Below are 14,660 nucleotides of genomic sequence, written 5' to 3'. Positions count from 1 at the left end.
AGCCCACTTATTCCAAATATAGAAGGAACACATTATTGATTCTTGATAGGAAAATATTTTTAGGATCCGCTCTAATATATATTACAGCGATAAGCATTATTGGTACATGGAGACTACCTGATGGTGTTAAAATATTAGTTCATAGCAGCAAAAACAGTCTCAAGTCCTGTAGACTGTATAATCTTATCACTACTTAGGGTCACAGTCACTGAAGTAGGATGCCAAGCTTGAGGCTCTAAAGACTTCTAATTTAATAGATGGCTGGGTGGTTATTTATCTTATTTGAATGATTGCATTTAAAACTATTGCTTTTAATCCCTTGCACAGATTATGTGGCTTCAGTGTCAGTCTGACCCTGCAGCATGGTGCAGGACATGAAGATCTATCGTGACATCTTATTCAAGCCCCTCTAGTTCTTCCTAAATACTAACAGTACCATTAAAAACACCAGTCCCTCTTTAGCACCTTCTCTCACATGATGTGTTGCTTGATTTTGGAGTGATCTTGCATCAAACGTGTCTGAATTGACATCAGTGACTGTGACAACTATAAATAAACTTTAACTGGAGTGAAAAATGTCTCATTTTTCTATCACAAGACATTAGATTTCTTCTTTTGATGGTATCTTTTAGCTAAAGTATCTAAAGCTGTAAGGTAACTGAAGCTTCATGGTTTAATAGTTTAAAGAGGATAGTTTTACAGCTACATGTACTGCTGCTGATGTATTATGAAGCTTTTAGTAATGTTGTAATATAATATCCCCTCATTCTACTCACTTCAAATCAAACACCATGATATCTTCAACCCCTTTTCTCATTTTGTACCTTTCACTTTTTTTCCCTTCCTCTCCTTTTATTCTTGACACCATTTTCACATACAGTGATTCATGCCAGCTCTTCCTCTGTTCTATGGTTACATTTGTTAGATTTTTTAAATAAAAATCTGACTGCAAAGAGGGAAATCCTAGTCCCTGTACTTCTCTACATAAAGCTCATAAAGCCCATGTCAAGCATCGCCCACTTCAAGGAGTCCTGAGACAGGCTCTTACACCACAGTGGTGCTGAGGAGATCCCTGGAGAAATAGGGATGGCAGGCATTTGTTTCTCCTCTGAAACTATGAGCCAACAACTCAATATTTAGTGTATGTGGGCAGTCCAAAGCCATGGTTAGTCTTTGTACCATTTTAAACTGAGTAATCTAGCTTACCTGAGAAATATTTTGATATGTTATTAAACTTTTTTAGGTCACAGCTCACTGTACTGACCAAAAAAGAATCAAATTTAAAAACCATTCTGAAACATTAGGAAATCTGTTGAGGTGCTTCAGGGCCACTGCATGATCAGAACATCTTGAATGCAGAGGATTATTATTTGCACTGTAGGACAATCGCGTTATTAAGCAGCAATCTATGTGTCAAAATGATGTGAATGGCATTTTTATTTACTTAGCATCTAAACCTTTGCAAATGATGTGATTTACAGGGGATGGTAAAGCATTGTGGGGATATGATTTGGAGGAAATGAGTGACAGCTGGGAAAGAAGCGATTGGACGCAGAAAGAAATGAAAAGGGAGGGACCTCTACTGTGTGCATGAGTCATCACTCTCCACCCCCACCCCCCCCCCCCCAGCCAAACTGTCTGTTTTTGTCTTGCAGGTTGGAGATTTACTGAGCTATATTTTCTCTGCTGGAAAGATTCATTTTCACATAAAACTGAATGCAGACCTTAACAAGCAAATTATAGTGAGTAACACTGGGAATCAATTTTGAAGGAGCATTGCAACACAGGTCTAGTGACAGAAAAGTTAGTGCAAGATATCCAAAATGTAACTGTATGTGATTAAATATAAAACTAGAAATGTCAGTTTTTAATGTTAATATTGATTATTACACTGTCATCCATCAGTGTGCTGAGTCTGCAGAAACGTAGTTGCATTAAGATACATTCTTGACATAATCATACAAAATAACAGCTACCTAATCCACAAAACCCATTCTTCTGTACACTCAGCCGAGGGGCTCCTTACATCAGCAATGACTTCAACCTCATTTTTGTACTCTGAAATTGTGGGAGACAGTCACTGATGATAATCAAATGAATGTTTCCCACAGATTAACACATTAGTTTGAGGTTGAAAATACAAACAAGGGAGTTCTCCTCATTATTCTGATTAGTCTACTGTCACTACTGTCACAGTTTATTTCTGCATTCTCAAAGAAAAATGACTCAGATATGATCTATATTCTAGCTTTAACAAGCCAAAAGGAAACTTTGGCAACATTGCAGCATCAATAATGATGTCCCCCTCCACTTAAAATGGCATTTTGTTTATTGTTACTTAACTTGGCTGTTTGACCTTCACTGTGCACAATGATGCATGTGTAGACTTACACCACAAGGCCGTCTTCACATTTTCAAACTAATCGACTGAAAAGAGAAGTTATCTGCATATTCATAAATTCTAAATTTTTTTGTTAAATATTGAAGGTTTTTGTGGGAAAAATATTATTCCAAGCAGAGTATTTCATATTTCATAGGATGCTGACCAGGAAGCTGCTCACAATATGCAATTAAACAATAAGAGGTGGTGCACTCTTGTCTTGGTCAGCACATGATGTGCATTAAAACACCATTATTTTTTATGTAAAACCACACACACACCGGTGGAGTCTTGATGTATGGATATGCACTTCGAATGAATGGACATGCACTTTGATATGCTACTGTTACATTTAACATCATCAACACACATCAACTACTCAGAAAAGCAGAGACATAATTACATAGCAATATTATGTAGTTCATGAATGTGTAGCCAATCTTTTAGAACAGGATACTGTAAAAACATTAAAATTTTCTGCTTAATAACCCATAATAGGAACAATTACAACATTACAAATGCGATTCCAAAAATTAATGTGAGAATTTTCCGGCTTGCTGCCCTGATGGCAAAGGCATAGTGAAATTAGGCAACAAAAATTTCCATTAGAGGTCGATCATGCCGAATAAATAATGGGAAAGATGGCATTAAGTTTATGCACCTACAACAACTAGAATATGGTTAGAGAAAGCTCATGTTCTTGGTTAAAAGAAAAAAAAAACTGCTGAGTTTGTGTAGGGGTGGAGATGCCAACCCTGGTCTCAAATGTCAAATGTTCATATTATCCCTCCTCCCTAAGATATTTTGTTTCCCTATATATCACACTACCTCTAGCATTGGCACTGGATCACAGACACAGGCCATTTTAAGCAGTTTGAACTCTGAATGCTGTCTACACTCTCAAGAGAATCATCTCAACTAAAAATGGAAACTTCTTGTTTTGCAATCTGGATGTCTGTCCTCATATGCTGTTATTCTGGCATGCTTACAAATCCATAGCAGTTTAAATACAAAACACAGACCGCTAACTTCCAGCAGATACAAAATGCCACAAACTGTGACAGAAACGCCAAAAGGCTTTTGTCTTTGTTTTACCACTAAACAAGAAATAAGGTAAAATACTATGCAGTTGATCTATTCAAAATGATTACATTCTTCACTGGTTACTGGTCTGAAAGTTTTCTCTTTTCACCACTGTCAATACACCAAGGAAACAATGCAAACTATATAAAGCCCAAGAGAAAAGAGAAGTGAAAGTGAAAAGAAGGGGTGCAATCATCTAAATATATTCACAAAATGTAAAGAAGCATCAGGAAAGATGGCTTTCTCTCCTCAAGGTAAATTTCATGGTACTAAAAGAAGACAAAAGAAAAACAGGGCCAAGTCCATTAAGGAGTGTAAAGAGAAGCCAAGCTAAATGAAGGCTTCGCGGTGGAAGGCATGGCAATAGAGAAGAGACATCAAGAGGTATTTAAAAAGATGCTTAGTTTGACTGGGTTAAGCAATACAGTATGAAATGAAAAGAACTAGGGAATGGGGTGGGGGTGGTGGAGATGGCTTAGGGGAAGGAGTGGTCTCAGAGAAAACGTTGTAGTGTAGCGTTATGTACTGGTTTTTGATAACGTTGCCTTAGGCTTTTCCATGACTGGTATTATTATCAGTTCACCAATGTTTTACACTAGCTGTTAAAAAGAGGTGGAGGCAATGTAAAGGCCACAGAGTGCATCATACTTCAGTGTAGTCAAAGACAAACTGGAGCTCATATATTGACAGAAAACTGAAAGCCTAGCCAGCTCTGGGTCGTCAGTCTTGTATTTTACTTTTTGACCACCTCAGCATTAATAAATATTATCCATTCTGACATCGTCTTCAGGTTAGCAGTATTTTGTTTGGGAGGAAGGATTATGTTGCCCTAACCAACAATTACTCATTTTCAGTCATCACTTTGAGACGACAGTGAAGCTGTGTTGGTGGTGACAGTTAAATTATTTGTTATGAACTCCACAGATATGTCAATTAAAAACTAACAGCAACCAGTGTAGTTGCAGTAGTCTTATCAAAAAGATGACATTCCCTCCTACAAGAATCATACAAACCAGACTAGCATGGTATTAATATTTAAAAGGCTGACATATTTTAGCTGTCTTAGTCCTAATATTCACAGTTTCCCATCCCTGTGTTAAATGGCTAGCACACAAACTGTAGTTGGTAAAGGCAGAAATAGCCAAAGTTCAGACTTTGAGCCTGAGCCCTCAGAGAAGTAACCCATAGCCAGCTCTGAGTTTTTAATCTTGGACGTGATAAGGCGCAGAAGCTAACTGGAGGGCCTGGTGTGAGACGGCTATATCTCAGCACGACTCTGCTTGTACAAGTGAGGCAGAAATTTACAGGATCTAGCACTGCAGCCAACACGCATCAGCAAGACGTGAAAATGTTGCGAGCCAAGACACTAAAGCATAAGAGTGGTGTACTGATAAGAGGGATTCCCTCATACATTTGAACTGGGAGAAAATGATGCATTGTTGTGTTCAAGCAGGTGTTTGAGAGATTCATTTCAAGCAAAGTATCTGCAAAATCGTATAAAATCAACAAGTCCAAGCAGAGACACTTTGGTTCAACTATGGAGGTAGACATGGTGTAGGAACAGTTAGAAGAAGGCAAAGAAACTTCTGTTACTGGTTTAGGTCAGTAGTGTCATGTAGTGTCGAGCGGACATGCTCTTCCGTGCCAAATTAGTCAGAAAACAGAGTAGGCAAGGAGTGGGAGCACTCTAGCCGAGAACAACAGCACTTCATTGGGATGCTGCAGGGAATTTAGATAATATTGGTTACACAGATAAGGTCACTGCAGCTGACTTTTAGCAGAAAAGGTGAAACAGCAGTTTAATAAAGATCATTTGAATGCAGCAACACATGCTGAGAAGGAGTATATACTACACCTGTTTTAAATTACTTTCAATTTAAAGTGGCGACCAGACCCATGTTTATAGGAGTACTTTGGGATTTTGCAACTGGGAGCTTGACAACAATCATTTCTCCTCCGTCTCAGTGATCAGGTAGAGATGAATTACCCAGTTTGTGTGAGTAAGTAATCTATGAGGATTACTTTGTGACCCAAGGATTCAACTGACCAACAAAATAACTGGATCATTTCACCACATTAACAACACTAAGCACTTTTAAATAAAACTGATAATCTTTTTTTTTTTTTTTTAACTTTTTTTGTGGGCTTGGGTGGGGAGAAGAAGTCAAACAGCAAGAAGGTGGGATCTGTGACATGTCAATGGCTGAACTTGAATCACAGACACACACTCACAATGTGCATATGTACATGGCGCCAGCTAAACCTAGCACCTAGTCTGGCTAGATTTGGAGTATGGATACCATAATCTAGTACTGACAATGCATGGCTGGATTAGTTCAAGCAATCCAGCCCTCCAGTCCCTCACTTTATCTTAACAAGTAATTTTATTTTATTTGGGGTTATGTTTTGCTAGAATCAAGGGACATACTGTATGGATATGTAAGGATATTCAGTACTTATTTTAAGTTTTAAGCTTTTGGCTTACATGTCAGTATATTATCAAATTTATCTTGGTGCAACATATTTTAGACCTTTGCTCAAGAGTTCATTTTTTCAACCTGTCATGCTACATTAGATTTAGAACATTTTTTGCTTCAACGAGGTTATCTCTGATCAAAGTTAGTGCTAGAATAATCATCAGCTCTAGAACCCCTCTCTGTTAATTAAGAGAATACAAACCATTAAAGTCCACTGTAAATAAGAGTTAATAGCTTATACTTAAGATTCTAGGGCCATGCTATTTGTCATTCAATACAAACTAATACAAATGCTAATTGCAGTCATTAGTTTTCTCAGTATAACACTTGACTTTATGCTATATAAAAGTCAGAGCATCAACTAAGAAGAAAAGCCAGAGGTTAACCAAAGTCAGTATAATTCATTTGCCCCATGGCTGGCATAACCTTTCACTCAGTCCATACAAGTTCATCTTCATGTTGGCAATCTGAGGTGGAATTTGAAATCAGTCTTTAATGAAACATGACAATGCTACCATTTGTGATCAGTTTGTGTGTAGTGGGAAGTAGTGCTTGTAAATGTGACTATGTGTGAGGAACAGTAGCAATTCAGCAACATGAGATTGCAGAGAAAGCACCAAAGAAAGCATGTCTAACATGACAAACCATTTACTACTACTAAGATACAAACATGCATCATCTTTGAATTGTACTGAGAGTGCCCCAGTTACAGGGCATCAAACTCAGTTAAAAACAAATTTTTTTAGGATTTTTTTGTTTTGTTTTTTGATGTTTTATAAAAATATCTGAACATTTATAATAAACCACCCTTTTTGCAAGTTATCTTAACAGTTTTTTTTTTACTTTCATCATGTTTTATTCTGACAAAAAATTGAAAGCATCAGAATCACTAAGAAAAAAAAAAATTAAAATCGCAGATTCTCTCCACACACAAACATACACCCAAACAGAAAGAGAGATTGTGAAAGAGTCTGTTATGGCAAATTCAATCAAGCATTGACAAAGGGCAGTATTTTACTTTTAACGCTGCATAAATTAAGATTTATTATTGTAAGGTGTAAAATACAGCTTTGTAAGCAATACAGCATAACTGGAAAGGTGAGCAAATATAGTTTGGAGGGAGGGAGGCTTATTTGAGCCAAGCAATGACACCATTTGCTCAGGTAGGTGCAGGAACGCTCGCTATACTTGTTCAAGTTGATGTTCATGTGAACCTGAAGCTGAAGAACTTCAAAGATGAAAAGGACAAAACAATTCTACAGGATAGCGGTAAAGCACCCACAAAGGGGCTGTCTGCTCAGCAAGGCTGAACAATTTGGCGCGCTGTAGACTGAGGCACCCCATTTGGCTAATGAAGTCCCAGACTGTCTTCACACCACACCCCCACCCACTGCACCACTATGAAATGTTCTACTCATGAAAGTAATGAGGCAGGGAGGGAGAAAGACTCTTCAGGCCACTGATAACCTCAGACTAAACTTGCTACCTTACGAGACAAGGGCCTAATATCTGGCCGTCAATCAGCCCCAGCATCCCTGGCTGGAGTGTTTAATTACAAGGATCAATTATTTACCAGCCTCCTCTTTCACTACTGAGTGCTACCAAAAAAGGAGTGTAAAAAAACAGAAAGGAAAGAAAAAAAAAAGAAAAAAAAACATTGGCCAGACCCAGAATAAGTTATGGTTGCAAATTCAGTGAAGAGAAAATAAGTTGCTCATTCCAGAAAAAACAGCTTATTCTGTGTTGTATGTTCTGTTTGAGGAGTGCAGCTGTCAAATAATGTAAATAAAATACCATTTTTAAACCAATGTAACTGTCAATGATTAAAAAGTCCAATTTGTCCACACAAATGACTACAGAAACAGAAAACACCAAATTAAAGATTGCAATAACTCTTGAGAGAATACCCACAAAACTTCAGGTGCACGTCCAATGTGCAAACAGGCTTCTAACTAATTTGAAGAGGAAAGATCATATTACCACTTTGCTTGCATTCACAGCAGCTCCTGAACTGGCTGATACTGAGCATATAAGGAAACATAGATAAAGTCACAAAAATTGCGTCTGAAAGACTTTCAAATGCTGCAGCACATGCACTGACAAAGAAAACAAAAAAAAAGGGAAAAATATTCCACACATTGAAATGCCCTTTCATTGCAGTTTCTATATAGTCTTCCAAAAAACTACACAGTGCTCCCTGTAATGTGCTGTAGAGTTATTTCTGACCTCAAACGTCCAAAATTCAGCTGCAAGTCATTAAACTAATTTAACAAATTTAACTCAAATTTTAACCCTAACCATGCTCCACTTCACAAACTGGTACGCTCAGAACCTGGAAAATCCACCCTGTGTTCAGATTAGCACTCTAATAAGGAAGATGCACTTGAAGATACCCTGGACTGACTTGAATTAAACACACATACATTTTTCATCCCTAACTCTGCTACCTGCTTTGCATTTTTGTGCTAGATTTCCATTGTCATCGTGAGTCTAGCTATTTATTGTATGTAAGTGTCACACGGGGCGCCCACATGTCATCTACGTATGTTACTATTACGTTCACGATGACCCCCAGTCTTAAAAATTCCAGTGCTCTGGTGGTCCTAAGAACAGTTTGCACTTTTATGAGTTCTTAAGTGTTTGCTGTTGTTGCCTATAAATTGTTCAGTAAAGAGGTTAACTGTTTCATCATTTAAGACGACATGTTAAACACGTACAGTAGTTGAACAAAGAAACAGAAACAACTTACAGAACAGAATAAACCAACAGAGATATATGTATGTGAAAATTTGATGCCTTGCATGATCTTCACATTCAGCAACATAATTGCCAAAAAATAACTTTGACTTATGATTTATAATACCATGTGATTCATTTAACTTTATTGCTAACATATCCAGTAATAAAAAAAACATCATGTCACATCAGCAAATGACAAAAATACATCTTTATGCACTGAAGGTATCAATAAGTATAAAGTAACTGCTCAAAAAACAGTTATTTGACTTATCTCACTCAAAACTTTGCTGATTGCTGAAAGACTGATATTGATTCAGAAGTCGATTTTATCAAATCCGTCTTTGTTAGTTCCACAAGGGGGAGTGTACTGAGACTAAAATGTAAAAGTAGGCAGCTTGTTTCTTCTTCTATGGCAGCTCAGTTTTTTTCCCCTGTACTCTCAGCTGATGGCTCATTAATCTGTCCTAGAGGAGGTCCCCTACACAAGCAGTCTGCACCAATAGAGGACTCCTCATGCTTCGCCCGTTTCCGCACAATTCTCTTACTTGACCACGAGTACTGAACTGATAGAGAGGGTTTCAGGGATGCATTATAATAAAAAATGAATCCATTCTTGTTTCTTCACAGTAATGATGAAGCAAAATTTAAAAACTTTTTGGTTTTTTTTGGTTGTTTTTTTTACATTTAATTACAATTTAATTACTTGCTGTAGTTTACAGAGGTTGCAGGTTCTGAAAATTCCACTGACCATCAACACCATGCTGTGCAGCTCGGCAGTAGCTTTCAGCTCACTGTCTTGGCTTGATGGACTGTCTAGTTGAGTTCTTCCAGCTCTCACTGACCTTCCCAGATGAAAGTGAGCTGTCACTCCCAACCCTCAACTGTAAATATCACTGAGGGACAAATTAATTAAGAACTTTTATAAAAGACTCACGCCAGTATTATAAGAAAACAATGGCTTGGTAGAGCTTGGGTTTTGTTTTAGAACCTGAATCGTAACACTGTACCACTACAATAAAAAGTACTATGAATTTGGTTATATTGCTAAGTCCAACAGACATGAAACATACATGATTAGCTCCCCAGATTGTACTAACTATCCTTCAATATACAAAAAACTGGGACAACTATAACAAATAGTGTCAAAGTTGAAGCTGGAAATCTGTTTTTAAACAGCAATGGGCATTTCAGTAGTTAATCATTTTACACTTGGTACTGTAATTTTCTATTCTGACTATATTCACCTAACCTGGGCTGTAATTTCATGAATAATTTACACCACATACTGTTTGATGAAAACAACAAAAACAAAACTGAAACTATCAGAACAATGCTTAGTAGATTCAAAATGCTTAGAAGATATAAAATGATTAAAAAAAATTTTTTAAAAATCGAGACAATCGAGAAATATCACTGATGAAAACTAGACTAATGTGTATAATGTCTTACATTTTTGTTGACTAATAGGAAATCTTAAACTAACAAAAACCATGAGTAACATTTGACTACAAATAATATAATGTAGCAGTGTTTTGAGCTAAAAACCATGGTCACTCTGCTAACATGCTACAAACGGCAATGCTCACATGCTGATGTTTAGGAGGTATAGTGTTTACCATCTTAGTATGTCAGCATGTAAATATGACCAAAAAAAATGACCTAAAGTTAAGGGATCACCAAGGTCATTACAAATAATCCTGTTGGGAACATGAATATATAAACAAAATTCCCTGTAATCAGTCTAATAGATATTAGACCAAAGTGGTGGATCGACTGACCAGCATCCTCAAACCTAGAGCATTGCAGCTAGTGAGGCTGAAAATCATTTCCACCTGTTTTAGGTCCTGTTTCACTATGCTGCCACATACAGAATGCTAGGGGAAAAAAAACTGTCTCAAAGCCATTGAATGAGACCTTTAACTCAGTTAGTGGTGAGCTGTGCATTTCTTTAAGTGAATGTGTTCATTGGAACTGTTAAGCCAAATTGAGCATGATGGGCATTAGGCCATTAGTGTAGGCTACCAGTGCAAATTAGCTACCTGCATACACATTTACAGCCAGGCGTCCTGTGTGGGTGGCAGCAGGGCAGTGAAAGGCTACATTTACACACTTTGGTTTAACTGCAGTATTTGCTCTGACACCCGTCATCGCTAAAGTACTCCATTCATACATATTCTGCTTCAGCTGACAAGAGCAATTACATATTGGTGATTATTTTATAAGAGCCATTCAAATTATTAATCTCACTGCCCTCAGTGATTTCAGTGGACATTTGTCTGATATTAAGGGTAGGTTTTCCACCTCACAGCAACTGACTGTTAGTGACACCATCACTTCACCACAACAAATCTGACTGCTTAAATGGCAGCTCTGCCACGGAGTCATGTCAGAATTCATATTCCTGATTGCCGGACTGAGATTGACAGAGCATGCGGCTGTCTCTTTAGAGTTATTATTAATTTCGTTATATGAATGTGTAATATGACAATGTGCCAGCACCCTAACAAGGTTGTAATGTTGCTGTGGTTATAGAACCAGTGAAAACTGCAACATCACATGTGTCATCACATAAATAAATATATTAACAGACATCTGCAGTGAGGCAACATTTAAAACACGACCTCTGAATGTAACCATGCAACATTTCCACAGAACGTCACACTAAGTGAGGTCTGCAGCATGTACTGTACAAAAAAACAAATTCTATCAAACTGTTTTTAATAGCATCTGATTGGCAAGCTGTCTTGGGACAGTTGGCAAATGGGCGGGCAGCGGAGGAGTTTAGAGGTGCTAAAGTTCAGGCAGGAGCGACGCAGCACCCTGTGTCCTGCCAACAGCCTTACAGTGGCGCAATTCCTGACTAAGTTGTTGACCCATGGCCCCCACCTGCCTTGACCATGCATTATATACAGGGGGGGGCATCACTTCCCCTCCTATGCTGCCTGCCACACCAGAAGGCTTTTGACTCATGCCCATCTGTCCTGGTAGTACATACATTAAGCAAAAGCCAAGATACTGTCTAATTAATGTGTGCCTTTATAACAACATGTAATTATATAGTGAGTGAACTGAATTTTTTTACCTTAGCAACAAACATCTCGGTAAAGTGAATGCTTTTAATCAGTAAAGAGATTTATAATTGTTGTATTTAAATTGATATGAGATGCTATTTAGGTGTAATGATGCACATATGTTGAAAACTTTCCTAAAAAGTCCAATGCAAAATCAATAGGTATTATTTGTTTTTAACCTAATGTAACAGACCCGAAACAAGTCATAATTTTGTGAAGAATAAAATATGTTTTGGTGGTTTTGCTGTCAGGATGGGGTTGCGTTACTTTATAAGACTGTAGTTAGAGGTGGCTTTGTGTAAGACTGATAAAAGTTTCAAATGATCTGACACACATTAAAGGGACAGAACATGAGAAACACCTCTCAACTAAGAGTTTGCATGCCTGTGTCATTTCCACCAAGGCAGACTGGTTAACAATACCCAGAAATACAAATATGACCTAATCACTTGCAAATATCACTGTTGACAGTTCATCCATCTATCCATCCATCATCAACTGCTTATCCTGGAACATCCAGGGCTGCAGGGGGGCTGAAGCCAATCCCAGCTGAGACTAAATGAGAGGCAGGGTACAGAACACCAGTCTCTCGCAGATTTATTTTAGGCACACATCAGATTTCCTTTCTGAACACCTTCTAGGAACTTTTTAATGTGGAAATGCATCACTGATTGAAACAGAACATCTTCTATTGTCAATAAAAAAAAAATTCCACCATTTCTTTTGTTTGTATACTTTCTCAATGCACACATTTAGTCTGAAAGAATATTTGACATATTTTAGAGCACACTTAAATAAACAGACATTAACTCTTAAGGACATGTCTTAAGGATGTCTTAAGGACATCAAAAAGCATGCACAAGCAGCAAAGATGGAAACGTACCTGCGCTGGCTGGATGTCTAAGAAATGGAGCACCTCTTTGAGCATGACAGGTGTGTGAGGAGGCTTTTCGACTGAAACAGAAGCGTTTTCAGTCCTATCAAGGGGACCGGGACCAGAAGATGCACCAACTGTAGAAGAGTGCAGACTCAACTTCCATGACCTCCATGCTTTCCACACAGCCAGATTTGTTTTCCGTAACATTTGGTTGGAGCGCACAGATGCATGGAAGATCATGATATTAATAATAATCTATGGAGATGAGAAGAGCAAAGTTATGTGATAACATAAGTAAAAAAAATGTCAATTAGAAGCATAAGTGTTTGTAATATTGTCGACACTTTCTCTGTCAGTTGACTGCTGATTGCTGGTTTGAAAACAAGTTTCTGTAGTTATTATCTGAGATTGTATTAACCTATAAACAAAATGGTTGCATTCTGTGGTGCTGTGAAACAATATTGTACAGGGCAAATAAATAATTTGGAACAAAAATGTTAGGTCTGCGTCACACTTGCAAATTGACAGAAATCTTGTGGTACAGGGTTAAAAAGCCTCTTTGCTATTTCCTGACAGGAATTAAGCAGTTGGTGTCCAACCTGAGGTGCCCAAACATAACAAGAGGACATCAGAGTTCTCACCTTTCCATCCACTTCATAGCATTTAAAATGCATCAGCATTACACCCACTGTAAGAATAAGGACATCTTTCGCTTATCAGTTTTGGTATTCTACATGAATAAGACTGCCCGCATCAGGCATCAAAGTGCGCCACATGGTTAAAAAGGTATTCATGTGTTTCCTGGCAACAAGATGTATTGACAATTAGAGCTCAGTTAGTGATGTATGATTCTAATAAAACAGAAATATGTGCTGGAGCTGAAGGAATTCAACATGTTTGCCCATGGCATCTGTGAACGCAAAGCAAAATGTTCAATGGCAGCAAAGAATAACACAGAATTTGAAGAGGTGGCAATAAAAATATTGAGTGACAGTGCATGACTGCCATGAGATTGTGGCCCATACCAGCTGTACAGGAATGAAAAATCAACTTTAATATTATTATTATTACATTAGCTGTGTGCATGTAGATGTATATCAAAACATTACATCTTGTAGGTAAGACAAGCTGTCATTTACCAGAAGATCAAATGAATGACAGAATGATTTGAGCACAATGTACATGTATTACAGCTTAAGTATAATTTTGTGATTATTTGTATATGTCACTGCCTTCAATGGGTAGATGTCACAGCAGTGACATTGTCTCATGTCTCATAGAGGTTTATTAAAGAACTTAACCCTCTATTGTGTCCTTCCCATGTGCCTTAAATGAGGTGAAAGAGAACATTTCCATCTAATTCATAGAGAGGGTATTCTTACAGGGCTTCATGTGGGCCCTCCTCTCTTTCCATTATCTTGCAGACTTAGCTGTTAGCCATCAAGCTATGGGGGGGGAATGAAGTCACAGTAGTGTTAGGTTTACGGCAGTGGATGTTGGTAGCTCTTAACATGTCGATCTAACCTGTCTAAAGGCGTGTCACCGGGTAAAGCTTTGCTGCTTTTTTAGAGTATGTCAGAAAAGCACTGTTTTTGGTGTAAGACCGGTTAGCTAACATCAGAATCACAGTAGCTAGTGTGGAGCAAGTGTGAATGAGTGGATCTGGATTACACGCGTGGAGTCAGACAGCACACACTAACCCTAGCAAGAGTAAAGGTATTAAAGGTGGTGTCGTGTGGTGCCATGTAGGCCACATTTTACCGCACGTGTATACTGGATGTTATGGTATTTTGATCCATAACGTCAGAGGCTGAGAGCGATGCAACACATACTGTTGCCATGCCACAATGTTGGATAGAGAGCTACACAGGCTGTAAGCGAACACATGGATGGGGACACCACACCGCATGCAGGTAAACCTGGAGCTAAAATGAATAATCAAGATTAAATGTGCCCACCACTACACCAGGTTTACTGTAGCTTACCGTAGTAGCCCAGGGAGAAGCTCCACCTTCAGCAGCAGCATGGCTGGC

General features: G+C 38.1%; 1 protein-coding gene across 2 annotated transcripts in view; it reads right to left on the bottom strand.

Moving 5' to 3' along the window:
* The window catches only part of mettl15 (methyltransferase 15, mitochondrial 12S rRNA N4-cytidine), a 40,733-nt gene extending 26,078 nt beyond the window's left edge, over positions 1 to 14,655 (bottom strand). Inside the window, exons 1-2 of one of the 2 annotated variants that reach the window (XM_026320559.2) lie at positions 14,613 to 14,655; positions 12,634 to 12,882 (exon numbers count right to left, since the gene is read on the bottom strand). In XM_026320559.2, coding sequence (XP_026176344.1) covers positions 12,634 to 12,867 — 234 coding nt within the window. In that variant the 5' untranslated portion in view covers positions 12,868 to 12,882; positions 14,613 to 14,655. Of the gene's footprint in view, positions 1 to 12,633; positions 12,883 to 13,268; positions 13,359 to 14,612 lie in introns of those variants that run through there. The other variant, XM_026320558.2, reaches the window with a different exon arrangement.
* Positions 14,656 to 14,660: the final 5 nt, after the last annotated feature.

Source organism: Mastacembelus armatus, chromosome 3, assembly GCF_900324485.2.
Source record: "Mastacembelus armatus chromosome 3, fMasArm1.2, whole genome shotgun sequence".
Lineage (NCBI taxonomy): Eukaryota > Metazoa > Chordata > Actinopteri > Synbranchiformes > Mastacembelidae > Mastacembelus > Mastacembelus armatus.
The sequence above is the reverse complement of the archived record's forward strand: the minus strand, read 5'-3'. Positions and strand labels throughout refer to the sequence as shown.